General features: G+C 33.8%; 3 protein-coding genes across 4 annotated transcripts; 1 reads left to right on the forward strand and 2 right to left on the reverse strand.

Moving 5' to 3' along the window:
• The first annotated feature begins 470 nt into the window (after nt 1-470).
• Nucleotides 471-1,544, forward strand: LOC18101590 (enoyl-CoA delta isomerase 2, peroxisomal). The gene has a single exon (XM_006379816.3). It carries the CDS (start codon nt 668-670, stop codon nt 1,385-1,387), a length of 720 nt encoding a protein of 239 aa, XP_006379878.1. The 5' UTR covers nt 471-667; the 3' UTR covers nt 1,388-1,544.
• Nucleotides 1,545-4,848: 3,304 nt separating this feature from the next.
• LOC18101591 (actin-related protein 9) lies at nt 4,849-15,931 on the reverse strand. 2 transcript variants are annotated; one of them, XM_052455278.1, is made up of 20 exons: nt 15,733-15,931; nt 15,577-15,649; nt 15,368-15,477; nt 15,234-15,293; nt 15,064-15,129; nt 14,663-14,744; nt 13,302-13,510; nt 12,935-13,055; nt 11,919-11,983; nt 10,785-10,874; nt 9,909-9,959; nt 8,683-8,814; nt 7,684-7,773; nt 7,516-7,586; nt 7,209-7,408; nt 7,084-7,127; nt 6,940-6,989; nt 6,133-6,178; nt 5,360-5,410; nt 4,849-5,229 (listed from the first exon to the last, which is right to left on the reverse strand). In XM_052455278.1, the coding sequence occupies exons 1-20, from the start codon at nt 15,733-15,735 to the stop codon at nt 5,086-5,088; spliced, it is 1,758 nt and encodes a 585-aa protein (XP_052311238.1). In that variant the 5' UTR covers nt 15,736-15,931; the 3' UTR covers nt 4,849-5,085. The 2 variants fall into 2 exon arrangements, with proteins under 2 accessions (XP_052311238.1, XP_006379879.3); XM_006379817.3 differs by having other exon boundaries at nt 14,645-14,744; nt 15,733-15,930.
• An 825-nt stretch (nt 15,932-16,756) lies between these two features.
• Nucleotides 16,757-19,033, reverse strand: LOC18101592 (uncharacterized). Its single transcript, XM_006379819.3, has 5 exons — nt 18,637-19,033; nt 17,683-17,797; nt 17,485-17,574; nt 17,242-17,340; nt 16,757-17,118 (listed from the first exon to the last, which is right to left on the reverse strand). Exons 1-5 carry the CDS (start codon nt 18,702-18,704, stop codon nt 17,017-17,019), a joined length of 474 nt encoding a protein of 157 aa, XP_006379881.1. The 5' UTR covers nt 18,705-19,033; the 3' UTR covers nt 16,757-17,016.
• Nucleotides 19,034-24,704: the final 5,671 nt, after the last annotated feature.

Below are 24,704 nucleotides of genomic sequence, written 5' to 3' on the forward strand. Positions count from 1 at the left end.
AGTCTACTCCTCCTAGATCTTATGTTGTCTAGGAAAACAGGATCCATGTACAATATTTTCAAATAATTTTACTTGATATAAGTCAAATAATGAAAAATATTAAACATGTAGTAATAGCAGTAACAATAATAATAATAATTATTTTTTTTTTTCGTTTCATTAAAAATTCTGCCAAAGAACTTGGTCCTACTATTATGAATCTGTAATCAAAGGACGCACAAGGAAGAAATCTTCGATTATGAACTTTGTCCTACCATTATGAAGCTTGTTAAAGATTGTCTTTTAAATCAAGAGGTTTGCTTCTTTTATGGTTTTAGGTTCAAACCCCATAATTGCTCATATGATGGTCACTAGAGGCTTACATAGTCGTTAACTTCAGGGCCCGTGAGATTAGTCGAGGTACGTGCAAGCTGACCCGGATACCCACGTTAAATTAAAAATAAAAAATTATCTCACGGATAAAAGGACGCATAAGGGTAAGATCTTCGATTATAAGTAAATAAGTGACTCGAGTGGCAATTGTGTTAAGTTATGGGGATCAATTTGTAAGTAACTCAATTACAATAACAGGCAAAATCTAATCTTAAATCTCTTCAACCACGTTCAGCACCTGTCCTTTCTCTGGACAACACACACCAGAGCACAAAGCCATCACTAACCACTCACCATGTGCACATTAGAGAAGACGGCCAACAACATCTTCGTTTTAACATTAACCGGCGACGATGAGCACCGTTTAAACCCCACTCTTATCGGCTCCATCCTCTCCGCTCTTCACGAAGCCAAAGCGCAAGCCACTAGTGGCTCGGTTCTCATCACCACATCACGAGGGAAGTTCTTCTCCAACGGCTTAGATCTAGCCTGGGCTCATGCCGCCGGTTCCAAGCCCAAAGCCAGCGAGCGCCTCACACACATGGTGAAACTGCTCAAGCCGGTGGTAGCCGAGCTGATTTCTCTCCCTATGCCAACCATCGCCGCCGTCAACGGCCACGCAGCCGCCGCGGGGATGGTTCTGGCTCTGAGCCATGACTACGTCTACATGAAGAGGGATAGAGGTGTGCTGTACATGAGCGAGGTTGACATAGGGCTAACGATACCTGATTATGTCCATGCCCTTTTTAGGGCTAAGATCGGATCGCCTTCGGCTCGACGCGATGTGCTGTTGAGAGGAGCAAAGGTTAGGGGAGACGAGGCGGTGAGGATGGGGATTGTGGAGGGGGCCCACGATAACGAGGAGAGGTTGAGTGAGGCTGCAATGCGCCATGGAATTCAGCTGGCATCGAGGAAGTGGAATGGCGAGGTTTACAGGGAGATAAGGAAGAGTCTGTATCCTGAGCTATGTGTCGTGCTTGGATTGGGTGATGCAAAAGTAATTGCAAAACTCTAAGGAAAATGAAAAGACTTTATTATTGTGTCTTAAATAAGATAGACAATGATTCGTGTACCCATTTTAGTATTTGCTGGGAGTGTGATTTAGTATTTTCTGGAATAATATGTATTTTTTAAAATTTTATTTTTAATAATAATATATGAAATTATAAGTATGGAGGTTTTGTTTCTTTTTGTATTTTAAAAGTGTGTTTAAAAAGATTTAAGATTTTTTATTTTTTATTTTTTATTTTTATATTATTATAATTATATGTTAATATTAAAAATAAAAAAATATTATTTCAGAAAAACATTTTGAAATTCCTGTGACACGATTATAAAAAAAGACCTTGCTATCATGAATCAGGATTTGATAACCAATTATTATGTGTTTTCCTCTCTTTCCCAGGATTTGCGGACTGGTTTCAGATAGAGCTATTTAACTGCTTTAAGTGCTTTTTATTGCTGAAATAGCTGCGTTGCATTTCGAACAGAACCTTCAAGCTCTTTGCGTCTAGCATTGCATTGAAAACAAAAAGGCGTATGGTTCTGGAACGGGTGTAATTGCAGGTGTTTGGCTCGAAAATAAAATTTAAAAATAATGGAGTAAAAGTAAATTTATATTTATATTTTAAAATTTCAAGGAATAATTAAATGGTTTTATTGAACAAGAGAACAAGGGAATAAGTTATAATTAACATTTTTAAATTTATTTTTTGTTGTTTAAGCATAGACATAAAGTTCAATTATCATTTTGCTCATTTAGTTGAAAAAATTAAAGTTTTTTTTTTGGGTTATTTCAGTATTTTTCACAGACTCATTGGTCATTAAACGTTTGAGCGGGAATATGGTAGTCTTTTAATGTTTATTTACACAGTGAAAATATTATTCTATCCCTGAAATTAACAAATTTAAGATCTATTGCCTCAGAGTTTTTTCACCTTTCATATATTTTTAAATAGTTAAAATATATCTTCAGCCTTCGAAAAAATTAAAAAATAAGTTTTGCATATGAGGGTATTTTTGTTCTTTCACATTGTTTTTGTGTAATTTTTTATAATCATGGGGGCAATTTTATATTTTAATATTATTTTATTATTTTTAAATTTGAAAAGCCATGCAGGACCTATGTTTACATGGATCTGACAAATATGTCAGACCCAAATTACTTGAGTGTTGCATCCAAGTAACGTGTGTTTGGCATGGTTGTCAAACCCAAGTAAATTAGGTCCGACATTAAATTTAAATATAAATCACTAATATCTTTAAAGAAACCTCCTTTACAACATAAATCCACATAAAAGGTTTAGACAAACATTATAAAAAGTTTTAAAAAAATTAAAAAATTGTATAATAAAACAAAACACATATAGTCCAGTATTGTTAAAAAAAATATAAAATAATATTGTCGTCGGTGAAAAATCACAAATGACCACCCATTAAATAAACTTTTTTTGCATGAAGTTTGATTAAAAAATATAAAAAATAAAAATTCATAAAAACATAGAAAAAAAGAGAGAAAAAAGAAGAAAAGATAGAATTTCTAATGAAGGAACAACAAATTCATAAACATAAAAAATAAATCATTTCAATAGAAAGATATGATTTGAATTTTTAGATCTAAAACATTACATTAGATTTTTGTCATGATTTGTTGTTTATAAATAATTTTTGAACTTGAATTTTTGTTACTTTAATGATAATTTAAATGAATTTTTTTATATAAAAAATAAAAAAATTATAAGTCTCAACATTTTAATTATTATCTGCTAATATTCTGATAAGCACTACACTTAATCCATATATAAAATTTATAAAAGAAAATTAAATAGACCTGGACTAGAGCCTAAACACACCTAAACAAAGCTACCCAAGGTGCTTGGGCCTAGTATGGTTGTCAGACTCAATTCGTCTGGTTTTGACATGATTGTCAAACCTAAAACGCCTAAAACATTCTTTATATTCTTAATATTTTTAAAAAAATTAATATTATTTCCCTAAAGAGGATGCATACAAATTTTACTCTTCTCCATACTGTAACTCTATACTAAAACAACAAGGTGCAATGCACCTACATTATTGTTCATGTAAAATATAAAGCAGATACTTCTTTTTATTCCTTTTTTTTCTTGATTCATCTATTTTTTTTATTTTATTCTATGAATTTGTAATGGCTATTATATTGTTTTTGGATATGTCAAGTGAATTGAGTTATATTTAACTAATTTCAATATGATTTAAATTTAAACCTAAATTAGACAATGAACTGGGTCTAAAAGTTTTTTATTCTATCAATTTCACTTTAATTGTTTTTACCGGTAAACCAGGTTGCTTTTTGATCAGTCAAATTGACTAAATCACGTTAAGAAAATTCCCATATAGTTTATTTTAAACTAGGGTTGGATAAAAAATTAGATATAAAGATTTCAAGATTAATTCACTAAATTAAATTCAATAACACTATCAAACAATTTTCTACTACTGCTTGAATATTTTTGTTATCTTCAATTTTTTTTATCCAACTCACACTATCGCAAGCATGTAATCTAGTTAAAGTGGATAAGGATCAACTTTGAGATTGTGTTTTCCTCTCTAATTAATTATTGGGATCGTGTTATTTCCTGCCATTGCCACTTCTAATGACTGTACCTTGTAGGTTAATTGATGTGGCAGGCATGTTCTAGTTTAGGGACATGTGTGTTTACCATCGAAGTCAAATTTTACCAGTATTGTGCTTCAGGTTGAAAGATCCTATACTGACTACGTGATTCAAAGATTACACGTAGCATAGGAAGAAATTATATAGATCCTATACAGTTCTTTTTTTTCTTTTCTTTTTTCTTTTTATTCTGACAAAGAAACATACGTTCTCAATTAAAATCGCCTACTCTTTCTCCCATACCTCCCACCGTAGAACTTGTTTCCTGCTTAATATTGCTAATACACAACACTACCTCACCTCCCATTATTACCTCCATCCTTTATAAAACCCTTATCTACATAAATAAAAACCCTTATCAATGAATTCTAGCCCACCGGCCCAATATCACAGGCCCAGAAACAATGTTAGAACCTCAACAGCATCATGGACTGCGAAAGGAGATATTCCTAGCTCACCAAATACACATTCATTTGCCATAAAACCTCCGTAATCCCAGATTCCCAGTCTAATTACCGAGTGTCCCAAAAAAAAAAAAATTTGTTTAATTTTTTTTTATATTTTCAGATTATTTTGATATTTTAATATTAAAAATAATTTTTTAAAAATAAAAAAATTTTATTTTAATACATTTCTGAATGAAAAACACTTTGAACCGTCACCACTACCACAATTTCAAACAGGCGAGTAAACTAATAGAGAAAATAATATAAAAAGAAATGCAGTTTCACTCTGCAAATGGTGTTTTAGCAACTAAAATCGGTGAACTTGACTTGTCAATTTCATGCTTCGCACCAAGCACATGCTAAGGACATGAGATAGAAGTGTCAAACCACCCAAGCTCAGTCTCTAACATAGAAATAAAATGTAAATGCTATCCGAATTCACTAGATGACATGCAAAAAGGAAAGAAATTAAAAAAAAAAGGAAAAGGAAATGGACTTCCTAATTATCATTTCGGCTTCCCCCCAAATGAAAATTTAAATGCTTTCACCATACTAGAATTTGTTTTACAGTAGTTCTAATTATAAATCAGAGTGTGTACTTCCTGTCACCTTCTAAGAGTTTATGTAACATGTTGCTTGTGCTTGAAGATAGTAAGAGTCCTTGTATTTTCTGCCACTTCGAAAATGGATCCCATTGTGAATCCAATCCTCCCGGTAAATCCATGCATCGCGACCAAAATCAAGAATTCCAAGGATCTTGGAATAACAATTTTGTACAAATGACATGAGGAACTAAAATTGGTGCATTCAAACTTGACCAAACAGAAAACCAACCACAAGCAAAAAGGAGAAACAAGAAATACAAGTTAGTGAGAAGTTGACTTACTGCTCCGCCTTTCCAAGGCACAAAAGTTGGATTTGTTCTTGACTGTAGAACCTGTTTAACAACCATGAGAGTTGGGCAATATCAAAGATCTGAAACAACAATTAGACAAGTAGAACCAGACATAGCTACTACCATCATGCTAACCAGGGGAGGAATGATGTTATACCCAGAGGCACGGCACCCCCAAAGTTTTCGTTTTAGTCCCTAAGATTCTGACACCTTTTAATCTACCTTCAGTTAAGGCTTGCTTATTACAATAAATAAAAAATCTACATTTTGCGGACAATTACACAGCCATAAAAGTGTCGTTGCTTACACTTTTGATAACCGTGCCTATTGGTCAACATGACAGACAATTACACCAGGAGTGAATAGAGTGGTTAAAACTTAGCAGAATTGTTAGTAGAAGGATTGTTGTAAATCTAAATTGGGTAGAGGGGTCTATATGACCAAAAAAACTAAAGTAGAGGGCATCTAGTGATTTTCACCCTAATAAATAGCAGAAAAAATTCAAGGGGTGCTTGTGAAAATGTAAACTCTGCCAATCCCTCAATAATAGTACAAATTGCCAAATTGAATTTCCACAACTATTTTCTGTATAATTAGCCACCAGATGAAATAAATGATTTGCTATTATTATATGATGAATTCTGCATCTAGTAAAGGCCAGGATATTTTATTTCCTCGTGTGTATAATCATATAGATATGCATAAGGAAATCAGAGACAAAGAATAGGCTAAATCATAAGCATGAAGAAAATATATAAGGTAACCTCAACAGTATCAATTGCTTCATTTGGGGGAATTGCATGTAAAACTCTGCAAAAAGAAAGAACATGAATTCAGCAGATAACGTTAACAAGAAGTTACTATCTTTTATAGAAACGCAGTCAATGTTGTAATTTAAGCAGAGTTTTATTGACTTGATATCGAAACTTTTTTGAAACAGGGGCAGTCTAAAGCTTCAAGACTTGACTCAGTACATATTTTTATTTTTGTTCGTGGTCTACTGAATTTCCATAACTGAATGGAGAAGACAGATCCATGCAGCTTAAATCAATTAGTTTGAAATTCAAAGCTTAGTTAAGTTGGGTTGACATGGTCAGAAGATCCATAAAAGACATAGATGGAAACGGTTGGAGTTAGGCAATTCTCTTGAATAATGAAGCAAGAGCTTCATCCATCTTCTGGTTGGGCTAGTATATTCTCTAATCTGAAATGCTGAAAGTCTTCCTCACTTGAGAAGGATGTTGATAAATATAAGAGGAATGATTAAATATCTACCCCCTTGAAAAGAGGAATGAAGTTAAATTAAAGTGTCGCTATTATCTTCTCTTTTTTTCTGACAAGTGCCTGAACTTTGCCTGAGAAAGATTGTAAAAAAAAAAAAAAACAGGTTTTCACTTGTGTCTTCTGGGACCAGAACATGATCCGTTAAGTGGCTGTTCCACTGGTTTGCCAATTGCTAAACTTAATCTACTGCAAATACTTGAATGCATCTAAAACATGCTCATTGCAACAAACATGGATAATACCACAAAATTATGTGCTTTACTATTAAAATCAAACGCAGAAACAACCTTTCCTCCACAGCAGGAATAACACCAGCTGTCAAAGCCACTCCACCAATCTAGAGGACAACAGTGGAGAAATCTATGTCAACCATCCAGGCTACAAGAAATAAAGAGTGCAATCGCATAGTAATTCTCGCTGCCACAACTCACCAATTGTATGCTGCAAAACAACTTTCTCTGGAGGTCTATACGACCTGTCCATACAGTACCAAGTTATGTTAATATCAAATTACAATTCAATTAAGTCAATTAAAATAATCACAAATGAATCTCACCAGTGGAAAGAATGCTACTAGTGATAGCTTCAGCAAGGCCAACCTTCTCTTCTTTCTTTGGCTTAGAAGAAAAAATTGGATAGCTCTCCCACATTGGATATCCAACACTAATGCCAGGAAATAAACCATCTGACATGTCAGGCCTTCTAGAATATTCCATATGCAATGTGTCTTCTAGCATATTCTCATAGTCATGGAACCTGATGATGCTCAGCATTATGGCCGGACAGTAATTTCAGCAACTTGTTTAAATAATCGTGAGGTAGGAAAGCTAGTGCAAAACAAGAAAACTTGAAATATATCCTACCAAGAACGAGGTGGTGGTGGATATATATCTGGAATTAAAAGCGTGGGGTAGAACAGACCCATGGGAGGCACCTGTTTCATGAGTATCATCAAGGTTATAACACTATTCAGCTAAATATCCTTGAGGAAGAGGATGAATCTCAGAAAATTTTGGCAATAGAAGACAAACATTAAGAGCAGTTAGTCGAGTTTTGTGAGATCCAGCAGGCATGCCATCCTCGTAAGAATGAACTACAGCAACAGCATCAAGCTCCCCCTCCTGTACACAGAGAAGTAAATCGCAGAGGAAACAAAATGATACAAATGGAACTATGGAAGTCTTCCAGTGGCAATGCCTTATTCAAGGGGTACTGGAGTGGCTGATTCAGTTAAAACTATACTAAGCTTAGGAGTTAGGACCATGTATCAAGATCAGCACTCCCACTCCCAAGACTGTGTTTGGCGGTTCATGCATACTGAATAGAATAGAATAGAAAGTACTAGCAAATTACTCAAGGAAACTAAATAACAAATGAAATTGCACGCAAGATTTTCATAGAAACACATAGTTGAAGATACAATTAAAAGGAGTATCATAAACTACTTTAGCAGAGAAAGGGACAACCAGAAAAAAAGTATTTCACAGTTGAACTTCTGTCCATCAAAAAATATAACATCATGAGATCGTCAACAGCATATAATGGAAGGAGAACCAAACATGCTCAATGGGAACACGAGCCTTATAAATGACCCAGACAAGGCTTAATATGGAGGTATGTCATCATCATTCATGTCTGAAATCTTAAAGTTCATGGCATCTACATATGATCAACAAAACAAGGCATTAGACCTAAAACTGCAATATCAACTTGGAAGATCCAGAATCCAGATGGTTACAGGTTTCTTGGAACTAGATAACAGATAATTACCAGGATTTTGATTTTCCTATTCTGCAATTGAAGTAGGTGTAAGAAAATTCCTAGATATTCATCAGCATAACAAAGACCATATAAAACAAGGTTTGTTCATGAATGAAATCAATCACCAACATCAAATGACTGCAATAATCAGATGTCATCTGATTTCTGTTATAAGAAGAAGCACACTTGTGTGCTAAAAGAATGGAAGAAATAGGCAGTGTAGCCAATGCATGGCAATAAACTGAAAAATTATAGAAAAAGAAAGTGACCTTGATTCCACAATAGGACTCTTTCAGTCTATTAAGCATCAACAAATCTATAGGCTTTGTCAACATGTCAGTCCGAATTTGGGGCCATGTCTGATGATGCCTCTGGGTCCAGAGAAGGCATCTTGATATATCCTGAAGAAAAGTTGGTTCACAATGAAAATAACTTTGACTAGAATATGAAGCAGATATATTCTAAATATAGTATTTGCACAAGCTACACAGCAAAAGACTTTTAAAACACCATCAGTTCAAAGGATAATCATTCAAGCATCCATTTGTTATTTGAAACTTCTCCAAAATCATGAAACTATAAATACTGAGAGTCAGGAAGCATAAGACATGAAGCATGACCAACACAATCTAAGCATGCACCACTGCTTTTTAAATTGGCAGTCAACAACGAAGGTGAGAGAGGATAAATACCAAATAACCTACTTGTGATCCATTAAGGATATCACCATCCTTGTCTCTTTGTTTTTTCCTAGAGTTAATGTTTATATCACCATGGCATGATGACATCTTTTTTAGGTAAGACTCTGAAGCAAGTAACCATCCCCTTATTGGCAGGAACAATGGTGAAGAAAATGGAGAGAGAACTTAAGGAAACCTAAGATCATCAGATCAGTTGATGTAAAAAGTCATGTCAATGATTGAGGTTGCAGCGATTGTGCAAAACAGTATGCATCATTAAGTTGGCAACCTCATAATCTAAACTCCCCCCTGCTAGGTTATGTCTTTGGGATTTTGGTTGAGTTGCCAAAAAACAAAGGTCTGCCAAAAAGCGTGTTTGGAATCCCATCCAGACATTGGTAACTTAAAATGTAGAGATCTAGCTGCATAATTGGAATCCCAAGTGGATGTTTCGTAACCATGGTTTTTAGACGTCAATCCCCAAACACACCCTGGTGCAGCTTTCAACCCTGGGATGGGTAACTTAAAATCTGGTCAAGCAGCTTATCCCACAAGTTATTTCATCACAAGAGTTTTCAATCAGAAGGTCAATTGTATCTTCTGTAAAACACTTTACAAAGAAGTTCAACCAACAACTACACATGCACATTTTATAATATATGAAGCCAAAAGCTAGACTTGTCAGGACAGCTTAAGGAGCATTAAGTGTGCATCTACATCATACAAACTCATGTAAGAGAAATTCCCTTAGTAACTGAAGCTTATAACAAGCTCAAGGTTCAGTAGTGAGTTGAAGGATGAAACCAAATCCACACCTCTCCACCAAAAGGCAAAGTCTTTTCCGTATTAGGTAAAGCCACTCCATCCTGAAAACCAAAGTTGAAAGTGATTAATAATTACAAGAGTCATGGCCTTGATATCCACATCCTAAGCATTGACCAAACAATACTGTTAGGAACAAAAAAGACATAAAGAATCTCGGTGTAGGGGAGGAGGGCCAAGCCACGTGATAAACAGTTATTTGCTTCCTTGCCACTAGACACCAAAAAATGAAGGTACATCCAGTGGGATGAGAATGAGAGCAACATAGAGGTGCAATGACATCGCTTGCAGAAGCAACAGTGATACTGAAGTGGTCAAGGTGGAATCTGCAGTGTTTAAAAAAGATGGAATAATTGGTGATTCAAAAAACAGTAAAGGACTGAAGGAGGCGAATCGGTGATAGTCAGCCAGGGAGCCAATGTTCATGCACTGAGTGAAGGTGAGAAAGGTGACAGAGATGTTATATAGTGTAGCAACACCTCATGATAGTTGGGTAGCATGATGACTCTGATAGAGTAGTGGCAATAGAGTCCAAAAATTCCTTATAGTGGTAAGAATAGGAACAAAAGAAAATATTAGAATTCTTTGCTTCTAGAGGACTAACATTTTTTGTTACATTTACACAGGATAACTTTCTTCATCCAAACTCACTTTTGTGTTGACAATAAAGCATGCATTTTTTTCCTTTGATCACTGAGAAAGCATACCCTTCATTGTGCCCCACCCCAATGAGAGTTCAAACATGCAGCCCCACCTTCTAACATACGCAGTGGTGTAATTGACCAGTGGAACAATGGACGAATCAGCATATTTTGATAGCGCAGCCTGAATGCTTATAAAGCTAATTTTAAGAAAAAAACGGTAGTTACCTCAATGCAAACTACAGATGTCACCTGAGCACCCATATTAACTATGCATGCCGTTGATAACCCATTCCCAAAAACTGCAGCAAGACCTTCCTGCATCAATCATTTTAGAAAAGATCCTCATATAGGAGCAATTCCCATAACAGTGTCAATGTGGAGAAGCAGGTCAATAATGAAGACTACCAATAGTAACCAAAAAATATAAAGAAATAGGAAATGCTCTTTTTCGCACCCTTCTCAGATGGAATGCAAAATTTTTAATCGTTGCTAACAAAATAATGAGGAATGACTGAAACTGGAAAACAATAATAGATACATAAACCAAGCTAAACAACTGGTAGGTAAAGGCATAGGCAAGGTGGAACTGAAGCAGAAAGTTTGATGCTGAAATATGACCTAGACCTCAAATTGATATCATTGATTTTCATTTCAAAGATAAACTATTGTAATATATCCAAATTTTAGTCAACACTCAACTACTAAAGTGTTAAGAGTAATCTTGTAAATTCACATATTTGAAATCTTGAGTATATTTTCTTGAGTATGTTTGGCAATGCCTTTGATTGAAGTAAAATTGTAGGTCATTACCAAATATGTTTAAATCAAAACCTGAAGTACACAACATGTTTAATTGAACAGACTGGATGTTTGCCAATGATAGCCAGAATTAAAAAGACCCCCTTCTTGTTTTAATTCCCTTCTTTACATCCTTTCCAAATTATCAATAACCTTATAGCAAGAGAATATCAAGTGTAAAAAATATGAATTAAGGAATAATTTATGAATAACATGTCAAAATTTAAAGTTGGCTATTATGATTTTCAGTTGAGCGGGGACAAAAAGGGAAAATTAATTCTTCTGAAACCAAAAAAATGAGCCAAAATCTTTCTCTCATCTATGATCTACTCACAGATCTCCGTTGTACCATGGTACTTCATGGCTACAGATCTACCCACACCAATAGAATCACCTTCAAAATCAATTTCTACTGTGTCTACCATATCTGTCTTCCACTCAACATTCACACAACATAAACAATAAATTGAATGATTTACATCAAGCTTTGCCACCACAAACCACAATCTAATGACGGAACAATATAATTAAATATCAGCAGGTAAAAAAAAAGTCTCTTACCTGGTGTACTACTGCTGAGCTAAAGCGCAAGTCACGTAATGCTATAGACAACATTTCCTTTATTTCTGCTCATGAAAAGTAACAACAAAATACTAGAGTTATCCAAACTTTCTTCCCTGCTAAATCAAATATGTGAAGATGTGACTTTATAGGAGAACTGGAGAAGAGTACGCATAAGATCCATGAAGTATTTAATGCATGAATAAGCGAGCAAAAAAAAAAAGAAATTAAAACCAGTTTGTCATACAAGGAAGTAAGCCAGTTTGTCATACAAGGAAGTATGGGAAAAACCAGGTATGGAAGGTAGAGTTTCCACCGTTTTCTTTTTTGCCTTGGCCCAGTTGCACTAATTGGCCCTTCTATGAAAATACAAAAAAAAAAAAACAGAGAGAAAAGGCACATCCAGCCAAAGCAACTTAATAATTTTCAGGTGCAAGAAAATAAAGGAAATTGGCATTTCAGCAACTCAAGATCAATACAAAATGATGGAACATCTGAAATAGACTTCGAGCTGGTGGTATTATCAGCCCCGGCACACCTGAATGCAAAGGGGCTCACTTGGCCAAGGCACGTACCAGAAATACACAAGCACGTGCCTGATAAAAGTAAAGTGCACATATTTAAATGCAAATCAAGTCATGATACAGACCAAATAATTTTTCACTTCTATCACCAATCATTACTAATAATGTAATTATTTCCTCTCTTTTTCCACAAACAATGCACCCTTCAATATATTAACACACCAAAAACCCTTGAAAATTACTCTTTTTTAATAACTCACCCCTATTTTTTAACCTCTTACCAAATTCCACCTAAAAGTTAGAGCATGGTGCAACTTCACAAAGAACCCCAAGGCAGCGAAAAATGTGTGATTGACTAAATGATACTTTGAAAAGCATTAAAGGTCATAGATTGTGTTTAAAATTTTTGGCACAGAAATGAGAATAATGAGTAGATTTTGCCATCTGAATGTATTAAGATCTATATTAAAGGAACTGCCCAAATATAATTACCGCGATTATCAAATGTTTCTGGCAAAACAAGAACTGCAGAATACATGTTTCTTTCTGAGTGAGGGATGTGCAGTTTCTCTATCAATATCCAATCCCAAATAGCATGCATGTCCTCAAGCACCTAAGCGATAGAAAATAAGAAAATACTGTAAATAACTGGAACATAGTTTCTTATATGATGTGTACGCTAAAATGTTGGAAAATAATACAACAATGTTAAGTCTGGTCCGAAACAATAACATATCCACACAAGGTGCCGGTCTATAATATCACTTTCAGGAAAAGTGGTATTATTTTTCTCCTTCAGCTGAAAAAGGCACGTATAAATGAAATCATGCTTGCAAGATAACAAATGCAAGGACGAAACCTGCTGCAAAGGATAATGTTGTGAAATGTTGAAATGACCTCTGCGAATAGGACGGCTTAAGCAGTATGGCTCTGTTGGGGAGATTCTAAGTGCTTCTTCACCAAAAATGTGTCCTCTGAATTTGTGGTTCCCAGAATATATCTCCTCAGCACCAGTGCCTTCATGCTTCTCCACAGATTCACCAGTTATACCTTTACTTTTTGATGTTCCTGCACAAACAATTTGCATATGTTAGGATACATCAAATTCACACTAATCTATGTTTGTCATGGGAAAGCTAAAAGACTTGGTGCGTGAGAAATTATTTTTTTATCAAATGTGACCTAGAAATCAAGGGTAGTCAGAATCTCAAAATACAAGAAAAATAAAAAATAAATAAGAAAGCCAAGTATCAGTCCAATGAGAAAGTAATCGATGCTTCAAGCTTTATATTAAAAAAACTGTGTTTCCATAAGGATCATACAGCCACCAGTGCAAGACATTATTCAGTGTCAGGCAATCAGCACAGAGAACACAATGAAAATTCAGTCTATCAATCAAGAGCAACCTATGCAAGGGAATCACTAAAAAATGTTCCAAGGATCTCTTATCCCAAGGCCCACTATTCATATTTGAGCTCAAACGATATGGAGCTGCCCCTTATTTTTTTCATACTGTGATTTTGAACACAAGCATAATGCTCAAGAATTTCATTTTTTGTTAGCCTTGAATATTCAAAGCATAACAAAGGCATTGCATTCAAAACCCCAGGCAAAATAAAATCAACAGAGTATCTGAAACTTTTGTGTGTAGCCTTTTGACCCTGTATAGAGATAGTAATCCCTTGGAGCAAGGACCAATCTAAAGGGGAACCACGTCCAAAGTTCACAAAAATTTCAAAATCCCCCTTATTGTTTGAAACTTTCCAAATAAGTTCTAATGCAATGGCCATCCCAAAATGAAAGTGTCACATTTGGCCCTCACGAACACCAGATTCTGGATTCTTTGCCTATTTTTTCACAACATTCAAAGATAAGAGATTCCAGCTTTGTGTAATCTGGCTCCACCAGCACTGATCAATCCAAGTCAAAAGTAATTTATAATATACAAACCTTCAAACTTAGCATAGGACAGTTCATCTTGCAATAATATTAACAGGGCAACAACAGTAAATTGCAGCAATATTCAATCATGAATTCTGAAGTAATTAGAAGTAGTATGCTACCACTTTCCAGGTCAAACAAGATGGCCACCAATAGACATTGAAAGGTTTAAAGACGGATTACATCTTAACTAGTACAAAATAAAATTCAGCTTGTCTGACTACCATGTATGTTAGAGAGAATCAGACTTCATTCTACTACCTAATGCCAAAGAGGAACCTGCGTCCTGCTCGTATACATTAGCCCACTGAAAAGCCACACTCCTGCCACTCTGTGGATTGTATCCATCAGCACGCCCTATCTGCAGTACGAGTTAATTAGTATAATTCCATGAGCAATTTCTAACCATTAACTGAGATGCATGTCTGGAGCTCCTCATCCCTCTAAACTATATATTTTAAAATCACTTTAAAAATCTGATAAATAGCCACAAAAGAAATCCACAAAAGACAGTACCACAGCTGTCAAACCCCTCTAAACCAGTAGACAGAGCAGCAGCAATTCTTCCAAAGTGGAGATTATAAGAATAATAGCACAACAAAAAAAAAATATTTTTCTGCAGATCACCATGACATGGACTAAATTAGGCTAAATGAAATAGAAGCGACAATTTCACATACCTTGCGCGGGAACGAATTGTTCGCAACCTCTTCATCTAGAAAAGGTATCTTCAATAACGACGCTATCTTCAAGGGAAAAAAAAAGAGGAAATATGAAAAACATCAAGTCTTAAAGTTTTCCTCGGCAAATGTGGAGATAAAAAATATGCAAATAGGATGAGTCAACTCACTGTATCATAAGCCTTCTCGCGTTCCATGTGCTGTGCTGTTGTGACCTGAGAATTCAGCATCTAAAAGCGAAAAAAATCAACATAAAGAAAAGTAAAGCTGTGAAGAGGCAGAAAAGCGGTAAATAAAAACTGACCTGGTCTTGGAGATTGAATTTGGGACGTTGATTGGTGTAACGAGCAATGCAGTGAGGAATATTTAAGGGAGCATCTTGTGGAGCTAATCCTATTCTGATATTTGCAGAGCCTAAATAAACCAATTACAATTAGCCAAAACAAAAATCGATTATATTTAGTGGGTGATGATTTTTATTTTATTCTTAGGGTTTTCAAGTTAAGTAAGTGCCTGGATTGATGACTACTAAATTGGAGCCTCGGTCGGCGACGAGCTGAGAAGGAATTACCGTCTTCAAGTAATCCTGCCATTAACCAAAAAAAAAACGAGGTTGAATCAATTTGACTAAATTTAAAGAAACAAAGAGGGAATTGTTGGTGCTTTTACCATTTCTGTGAAGAAGAAGATGAGAAGAGCCGCAAGGGAGACTTGTTAAACTTATTATTATGCTCACTTTACGTCTTCACCGTTTTTTCCATATATATACATCGTTTTCTTCCCTCTTCAGAGTTCAGTCCAGAAACGTCTTTAATTGAGAGCGAGCGAGTTTTAACGAAAAACAATTTTGTGCTAAACTAGTCGCATTCAATTACATTGCCATGTAGTAAACCTTGAAGAAAGAAATAATATTGAGAGGAAATAAAAAAAAATATATATATATAATTTATAAAATAAAATAAAAATATTTTCATTTATAATTTATAATTTATAATTTATAATTTATAAAAAATAAAAATATTTTCATTTATAATTTATAATTTATAATTTATAATTTATAATTTATAAAAAATAATAATATTTTTTATTCAAAAAATAAATTAAAACTATAAAATAAATAATAAGATATTTTATTATTAGAATACAATTATTTAAAAACTGAGGTTATAGTTCAACCATTTTTAATAAAAATTTAATTTTTTCATTAAAAATATGTTAAAAAAATTATATATATATATATAATTTATAAAATAAAATAAAAATATTTTCATTTATAATTTATAATTTATAATTTATAATTTATAAAAAATAATAATATTTTTTATTCAAAAAATAAATTAAAACTAGAAAATAAATAATAAGATATTTTATTATTAGAATACAATTATTTAAAAACTGAGGTTATAGTTCAACCATTTTTAATAAAAATTTAATTTTTTCATTAAAAATATTTTAAAAAAATTAAATTATTTTAACATATTTTTAAATAAAAATCATCTTACAAAATAACAGACCCAGCTCCACCTTCGTATTCTAGACTGTGGAGATGCGAGCACACAATGGAAAAGTGCTATGTAGCAGTAACCAAGAGATTAATTTTTTAGGCGAGCATATTCAAAATCATACGGCCTCGAAACTGAATAGATTGCATACTTCTGTGGTTTAAGTAAATTACTCGTAGTAATATTCTAGCTTGACAGATAATAAATAAATTTCACTAGACAAAATGAACGTATATCGAGCCAAATCAGTATTTGAAATGGTAATATCACACCTAACCTAGTGAAAAAGGGACTCTAAATGTAAAACCCCCCACAACAACAAACTACAGATTTGGGTTATCATACAAATAGCTGGGGAAACATCCATCAATATATGATATGTGCAGCCGCTAGACACCCTGTAAAATTTCAACAAATAATCCAATCTTTAAAGTTTGCTTCTTTGATATGCCTAGCCCACTTTCGCCTTGGGAGTCTTCTTCTTGAGCTGTCTCCTTGGAATCAAGTTCTTCATCCCTATGAAGAAAAGCAACGCACCAAAAAGGGCAACGCTCTGCCAAAACATCACAAGCCCGAAATCAAGAAGGTTTCCCAGCATAAATGCATAATAAAAGAAGAACAAGGGAAATGAAAGGGGGTCCTAAACAACATCAAAAAGTCATAGGTTAGGACAAACCTGCAAGAATTCATTTAAGAGAATGATGTACGTGGACTCGTTCTGATCATAGTTATAGAAGTCGTACAAAATTGGGGAGGAAAACACCAAGTAGATAAGCTGAAGCAAAATAGAAATAATGAAATATTTACTTTGATGATGAGTGATGAATCAGAAGCAGCTGCTGGCCAAAGCCCAGGGATAATTCATCACGTTATAAAGGTAATCAATCAAATAAAGACCCACAGGAAAGGAGAATCTAACCAGGAGATAAGCACCAAAAGGGCTGCCGAATACGAATAAAAAGCCTCCAAGACCCTTTAGAGCAATCATCCCCGCTACCAAATGTCTAGGCTGCATAAAATACCACTAAATCAGAAAGCGAACAGCATACAAGGTGAAATAACACCCAAAATAATCTGTGTAAGTACCAGAGCAGCAGGTAAGGGTGAAAGTTCTTACATCAATGTCCAGGATCCCAACCCCCAATAGGGACGAAAGATGTTTCTTGAAAATAGCGAGCTTGGGAATCAACTCTGTCACAGCAGGGCCACCATTTTCACCAAACTCATTGAACCTGAGCATTATAAGCAACGTCAAGGCAGAGGCATCCAGCATCTACCCAATAGCAGTGCGGGGGCAATGCAAATTTTTAATTACATAGTTTGTCCAGCATAATTAAGTTTTCAAATTGCATTCAGAACATCAATGTCCACAGAAGCCAGCATCACCAAACCTTTTAGGTCAAACGTGCCGTGAACCCCCCAGCTAAATTATGAAGCTGGGCAGAAAATAATAGTTCAAACCAGTAGAAGCTCCCAAAAAAATAGGCAAACTTTTCGAAACAGAAAATAAAATAATAGGACACTATTACAAGACAAATCATTGTTACACATCAGATTATAGTAACTCAATTTGGTATTCATCACAAAGATCAATTTCTGCAGTAATTACTACACGGTATTACAGGATAAATAATCGTTACACATCGCATTGCTCGATTTAGCACACCATGAAGATCAATTTCTGAAATAAAATCAGTATTCAAGATTGCACAAGAGCTTCTTTGTGCATTTGTTCTGAAATCATAACAGCTAAAACTGTGAATAAATAATTGATCAAATAAAACATGTTTTTTGGCTAGTTGGACAATCAAATTAAAAAAACAAAACATGTAGAACCCAATTCGACATATGCAACAGTAAACAAAAACACAAAATATACTACTACTATGGATTGATACATCTGACAAAAACATAAAATCATAAGCAAGAACAGCAATATAAAGCTTGCATCGGATCTCGAAGAAAGGGCCCGTAATAAAAAACACGTGAATCCGTCTTAACAAACGGAAATGAAACAAGAACTCCATAAAATTAAAGACATATGAGAGAGAGAAAGGGAATCATGGCGTACATTTGCCAGGCTGAGAGGATGAAGAGGGAAGCGAAGAGAACTCTGCCGAGAAAAGAGAAAAACCCCATGTCTCTTGTTTTTTGACTTCTCAAATCTGTGTGGTTGGGTCTCTCTCTGAGTGTTTCTGGAATGAATTTCTAGTCTTCAGCCGATTAGCAGCATAGACTATAGGCTACAGCATATACGGCCAAAGATAGGGTTGGTCGTTGGGTCGTTTAGCAGGAGTTGGGACAGCAAAGATTAGCCAGGATCGAGAATAATATAAAGAAGAGGGGCACGCAGATTAGTAATTTACTGGGTTAACGGGGCCGAGCGTTGCTGCGAGTTGGCTCACGGATCATCATAGTTATTTAAACTGAACAAGAAGTTGAGGAATCAGAATCTAATTTGATTTAAATATTTAGTTTAACCGGATTAATTATCTTAACTAAATTCATGTTAAACTCACCGTATTAATATTTAAAAAACAATAAAAAAAAAAGATGACACTGTTTTTAAAAGAATGATTCATTGGGCTTGATCCAATAATCCAGCAATAATCCAATAATCCACCAATCCAAATTCTTTTTTGGGTCAATTCATGAGTTAGATTTGACAAATATATAGTTAATTTTGATGAAATAAAATTAGATTAAAAAAATAATTATGTTTTAGTAAAAACAGATGAGACACTGAGTTAATAAATAACTTAATCATTAAATCTATAATATCAACATTTTTTTTAAAATTCTCAAATGTATCAAAGAGAAGAAAAAAAGTGTTGATTAAACACTAGAAACTGATTATATGGATTTTCTCAAAGGACATGAAAAAAGAATATTTTTAAAACTATGCATTATAAATTGATAAAAAATAAGTAAGAATTGTTAGGATTATTGTTATGAGGTCTCAATCTATTTATAATTATATTATTTTCTACACCCTTAACACTTTTCAATATAAGAAACTATTGTATGTATTATTAAATATATTTTGAGTTGTGTATGTAAATTAACATAATTTGAAGGATGTGCGTCATTGCAAATATTTCAAAAACAGTAACCTATATTTCCATAAAAAAATAAAAATTATAAATTAATTTTATAATCACAAAAAAAAAATTAAATCATCAAGGAAAAAGAATAACAAAAAAAACTAAAAATATTTTTAAAAAAATAAAACAAAAGAAACCGGGCCTGGGAAGTTACACGCTCGGACCAAGGTTGCGAGGCTCGAATATGACGTGCCGGGGCCAAGCTTGCTAAGCCCGTGCACTTATTTATTTATTTATTTATTTCATAAAACGACAGATCATCCATCTGTTGTCGTCGGGGTAAGATTTTTGAAAGAGAAGAAAATAACCTGCCGCCTCCTTTTCGACGACTCCTTGCCCATGACTCTTTAAGATACTGTTTTTCCACTATTGTTTTTTTTTTTTAAATCATGGTTTTTGTTTTTGTTTTCTTTCTCTTCGATTTTCACCTCTCTCTCCAGAACAAAACCAATGGCCAAAATGCAGTCTAAATGAAATATAGGGACCAGAATGGAAAATAACAAGAAATGAATGGCCAAGGTCTTAGGACCGTAAGTGAACGGCCAACATTGCTTGAAACAATTAGGGGTATCTACTGCTCACATATGTACTTTCAGACAGACATGTGTTACCTTGCATTCACTGTAGTTGTCAGTAGTAACAAAAATTATAATTATAATTATAATTATAATCTAATTTAATTATGCTAAATGGGTTCTGGACTTCCAGTCAGTTACCGATTATGCCACTAAGATCACACCTCTATATATTTTTTTCGTGGTCATCGGGTTGTTCATTAATGGATTACTCCCCGGGTAATAGAGAATTAGAGGTGGATCCGTCTACCTTTATTAAAAAAGGTGGATTATTGTTTTAGATTATGCTAGGGTCCGTGTTTGCACTTAAATTTTTTTTTAAAAAAAATTATTTTTAATACATTAATTTTAAAAATATATTATTTGATACAACAGAAAAATATCTTAAAATACAATCATTACTACATTTTCAAACAACTTTTAATATACTAAATTAACATGAAGAGTATATTTTTAAAATTATTAAAAACAAGATTTAATTTTAGTTTACTTCTAGCCAAGTTAAAATATAAATAAAATAATTCTTTAGTATGTGGTCAAGTGATAAGAGCTTGGAACTAAGGGGTTTGTTTCCTCTATGATCTCAAGTTCGAGCACTGTGGTTGCTAATATGATGACCACTGGAGGCTTATACGGTCATTAATTTCAGGGCCCGTGAGATTAGTCGAGGTACGCGCAAATTATTCCAGATATCCATGTTAATAAAAAAAATATGAATAAAATTGACTACTCTTGAAAGCCACTTGTGTTTTTTTTTTTTTCTATGTTTGTAAATTATTTTTAAAAAACTTCATCAATATAAAATATTTTACAGTTAAAAGTTAAAAATTAGTTTAAAATAATAGAAAACAACGTATGGTTATCAAGAGATAAAAATATTTAACTATTAATAAATCATGAACTCCAATATCGATTAATTATTTTCATTTTCTTTTTAAACACATTTTTCATACACACCGACAGTACCAAAAAAGAAAAAAAAAAAAATATATATATATATATATATATATATATATATATTTCACAATATAAGTTATTTACGTGAATAAAACCATACCAGGTGTTCTCAAACCAATTTTTATGCATCAAAATTGAGGGTCTTTAATCAAAATTTTAAATAACTATGTACTTCAGAATTGATATATACACTAATAACAGCTTATATAGATGATAACCTGCAGATCATGTTCGTTTACAAACCAAGCTAATTAGCTCCAAAGGATTAAAAGTCTTGACAATTAGCCTTAAGTCGGCTTTAGCGTCTGATACTGATTGTTTTTTGGCCAAAATCAACATTCCTGGATTGGTGCTGGGCCGATGGCTACAAGCTGTCGTTTTGCAGTTCCTGATGATTCACGTATGATCAATGACGCTGCAGATTTTTTAAAGAAAATTCAATGCCTTCTGAAATGAAAAAACATACAACCCTTATCCTTGGTGCAGTGGTCGCTGCCATAGCATATTAATGGAAATCAGTCAAGCAATTAGCAAAACTGAAATAAGATTTCACTGGTTTGACAAAAAAAAAATTCATTGGTTTGCAACTGCCGTGAGCCATCGTTAGACCGAATTACAGCTTGCCGTATCTTCCCATCAGTATTCCAACTAGCAAAGTCAAGATCAAGTTTATAGGGAAAAATCCAAGTTTAAAACAAGTAGGCTAATTAACAATATTAATTAATAAGCTAGTCAAGTTCTATTACATAAATAAATAGTGTTGATCTTTCAAAATCAATCTGATTGGGCTAGGCTTAATGATTCATTCCAGGAAATTAAAACGAGCATCTTGCGATTATATATCTAGTCAAGCTTTGCATACTAAAATTGTATACAAATTGATTAGTAAACTCGTAAATAGTCAAACTTTTCATATTAAAATTGTATACAGATTAATGCATGAACCCGTAAATAGTAAGATAAGATCTCATCATTCATAAGAAAATATTGCCCCCTTGGAATTTTTAAAACATATATATATATTTCAATTTTATCAGTTCATAATTATCATCTGCTTTTTAGTTGTTTGTCCCCCATGTTTTTTGAAGTTTTTTTCTTTGCCCCTCTCATTTCTGAATCTTAACTCCGGCCCTGAATTTGGTTGGGTTTTTCAAGTGATTTATTACACATATTATAAGCTTAAAAGAATGCATGGACACCCTCCATACTACGTCGCCATCCCGGCCCTGCCATACATATATTTCCTAGTTTAATCTTGACAGCGTTGAACACCCACTGAAAATAGATAGAGAGATACTTGATTATACCATGGTTACAAGACTCAGACAGTAGTCTGACTTGGTCCAAAGGTTGAACTGTGGATTCATCGGCCAACTTGTTTTTTTTAATTAAAAAAATAAAATGATATTGTTTTAATAAAAAAAATTAATTTATAATGAAACTCAATTCAAGTAATTTCAGGTTTTATATTTAACATATCACTAAATTGATTCATCGAACTTAACTGGGTTTTATATATAATCATGGATCATACTGTTTTAAAAAAGTCCATCCAGAGAGAATCCTTGTTTTATTTATCCAAGGCTTAGAATGATCAATCCTGACAATTTAGCTGGCGATACACTCAATCAATTTTTAACTTGAAAAGAAAAGATGTAGCAATAGAAATATCGTGCCAGATTGTCAATCGTGGCGGCAGACCCCCTCCCATTTGAATATTGAAAGGGAGGCCTCATTCCATAGACCTCAACAGTACCAGCGACGGTGTGCTCTTGACTGGCTATCCCTGCGCAGAATAATATATATTCACGGTTAATAAATATCATTTTATTCTTATATTTACGTGTTCTTACTGGACAATGGACATTACCATAAAAAAAAATCCAATGTGAGTTGGACCAGACAAGGGACGAAAACTCAACAGAGAGACTGCCTCCTTCAAAAAAGTGATGATTAGTTCTACTCTCCAATCTCACAATATATTGAAATGTTTTACCACGTGGAAAAGCACTAGCTATGTATTATTCTCCGATCAGGATATTATTATTAATAATGCCATAAGATCCAACATTTGCATCTTAACCTTGAAGAAAGAGTGGAGTATGCTGCAAGGCAACGTCATCCCATTTGCCTTTGCATGACCGGGTTCCTGGCACCGACTGTGTAATCATTTACACGATGATTTTGTTAAACAATGAAGAAATTAACAAGTATTTTAGCCATGGATGGTAACTTTAGCTGACAGCATATTGCGTGTTAATTATTCACTGGAATTAACGCGTAATTACCCGTGATGCGTTTGAACTTGCTTCTTAACTTGTTATTCACCTTTAGATTTTCTTGAGAAATCATGATCCTCTTATGGCGAAACATCCCAGAAAGTAATATACAGCGGGACAAATAGCGTTGGAATGGCATCTACTGTCCTTTAATCTTCTGTCACGTAGATATTGCAGGGGAGTTGTTGGATTAATGCGCACCTGCTAACCCCTTACTGCCTTTCTTGACGAGAGTATGGCACCACACCTGCCATTTTCCTCGTATTAAAAATTTTATGAAGTCCAGCTTTGTGCACGAGGCAGCCATAATTGAACAATAATGGGATCCGATGGGAACATAGCAGTGGCCGCCTGATTCGTTCACAGCTTTATATTTTTTTCCCCTTTTATGAATTTGACTTGATTTTCAACTCTTTAAATTTTTCTTTGCAAGTGCTTCTGATTTGGAATTGTCTTTGTTCTAGGTTCCAACGTTTTGTTTTCTTTATCGTTGTTGAGATCTGAAGCTTTCAGATCTGATTTCTTGGCAGCTGCTCGTGCTTTTGAAGGAAGTAATGCTGATTCTTTGCCAGGCCTTTTGTTTAGTTGATTGAGGTAGTTTTTGTAACTAGTTGATATTTTTAAAATAAAATATTATGTTTTTAAATTGTTTTGATATATTAATATTTAAAATAAATTTTAAAAAATATTATTTTAATATATTATTAAATAAAAACACTTTAAAAAAAATCATCATAATTAACTCATCGTATCGTGGCGCCAATTGCTAACACGTTCCTGCTACGACCACTGATTTTGAAGTTCAATGACAGGGCGAATGGTAATTTAGCAATGCCAGGGGTCGTACTTTCTTTTTAAAAATACAAATTTAAAGAAATTTAATAAAATTTTAAGAATTTTGAGTCAAAGATATGAACCTTAAAATTCAAAAAATAAAATATACATCTTCAATCAAGAGATTAATCTCTCGAAGTTACTGGTCTATTTTATTTTTTTAACATTTGCTATTATAAAGAAAAAAAAAAAAGAAACTTAGTTGGAAAATTTCTCTATTCCATTGGTTTTGTCCGTAATTTTTTTTTTATTAACGTGGTTATTTGAGTCAGCTTGCGTGTATCTCGACTAATTCTACGAATTCTAAAGTTAATGACCATGCAAGCCTCCAATAACCGTTAATAAACCACAAGGTTTGAATTTAAAATTACAAGAAAACAAACCCTTTAG

Source organism: Populus trichocarpa, chromosome 8 (assembly GCF_000002775.5).
Source record: "Populus trichocarpa isolate Nisqually-1 chromosome 8, P.trichocarpa_v4.1, whole genome shotgun sequence".
NCBI lineage: Eukaryota > Viridiplantae > Streptophyta > Magnoliopsida > Malpighiales > Salicaceae > Populus > Populus trichocarpa.

Bases quoted from the DNA above. Each gene is read 5' to 3' on its own strand.
- LOC18101590 (XM_006379816.3), top strand. From the start codon at position 668: ATGTGCACATTAGAGAAGACGGCCAACAACATCTTCGTTTTAACATTA.
- LOC18101591 (XM_006379817.3), bottom strand. The intron at 13,511-14,644 runs GTAGTAGAATGA...TTGTTTGTGCAG, and splicing joins AGGTTCCTCTTTGGCATTAG to GAACATCAAAAAGTAAAGGT. The intron at 13,056-13,301 runs GTTTCGTCCTTG...TCTATCGCTTAG, and splicing joins AACATTATCCTTTGCAGCAG to GTGCTTGAGGACATGCATGC.
- LOC18101592 (XM_006379819.3), bottom strand. From the start codon at position 18,704: ATGGGGTTTTTCTCTTTTCTCGGCAGAGTTCTCTTCGCTTCCCTCTTC. The intron at 17,798-18,636 runs GTACGCCATGAT...TATAATGCTCAG, and splicing joins ATCCTCTCAGCCTGGCAAAT to GTTCAATGAGTTTGGTGAAA. The intron at 17,341-17,484 runs GTTAGATTCTCC...ATTTTGCTTCAG, and splicing joins CTTTTGGTGCTTATCTCCTG to CTTATCTACTTGGTGTTTTC.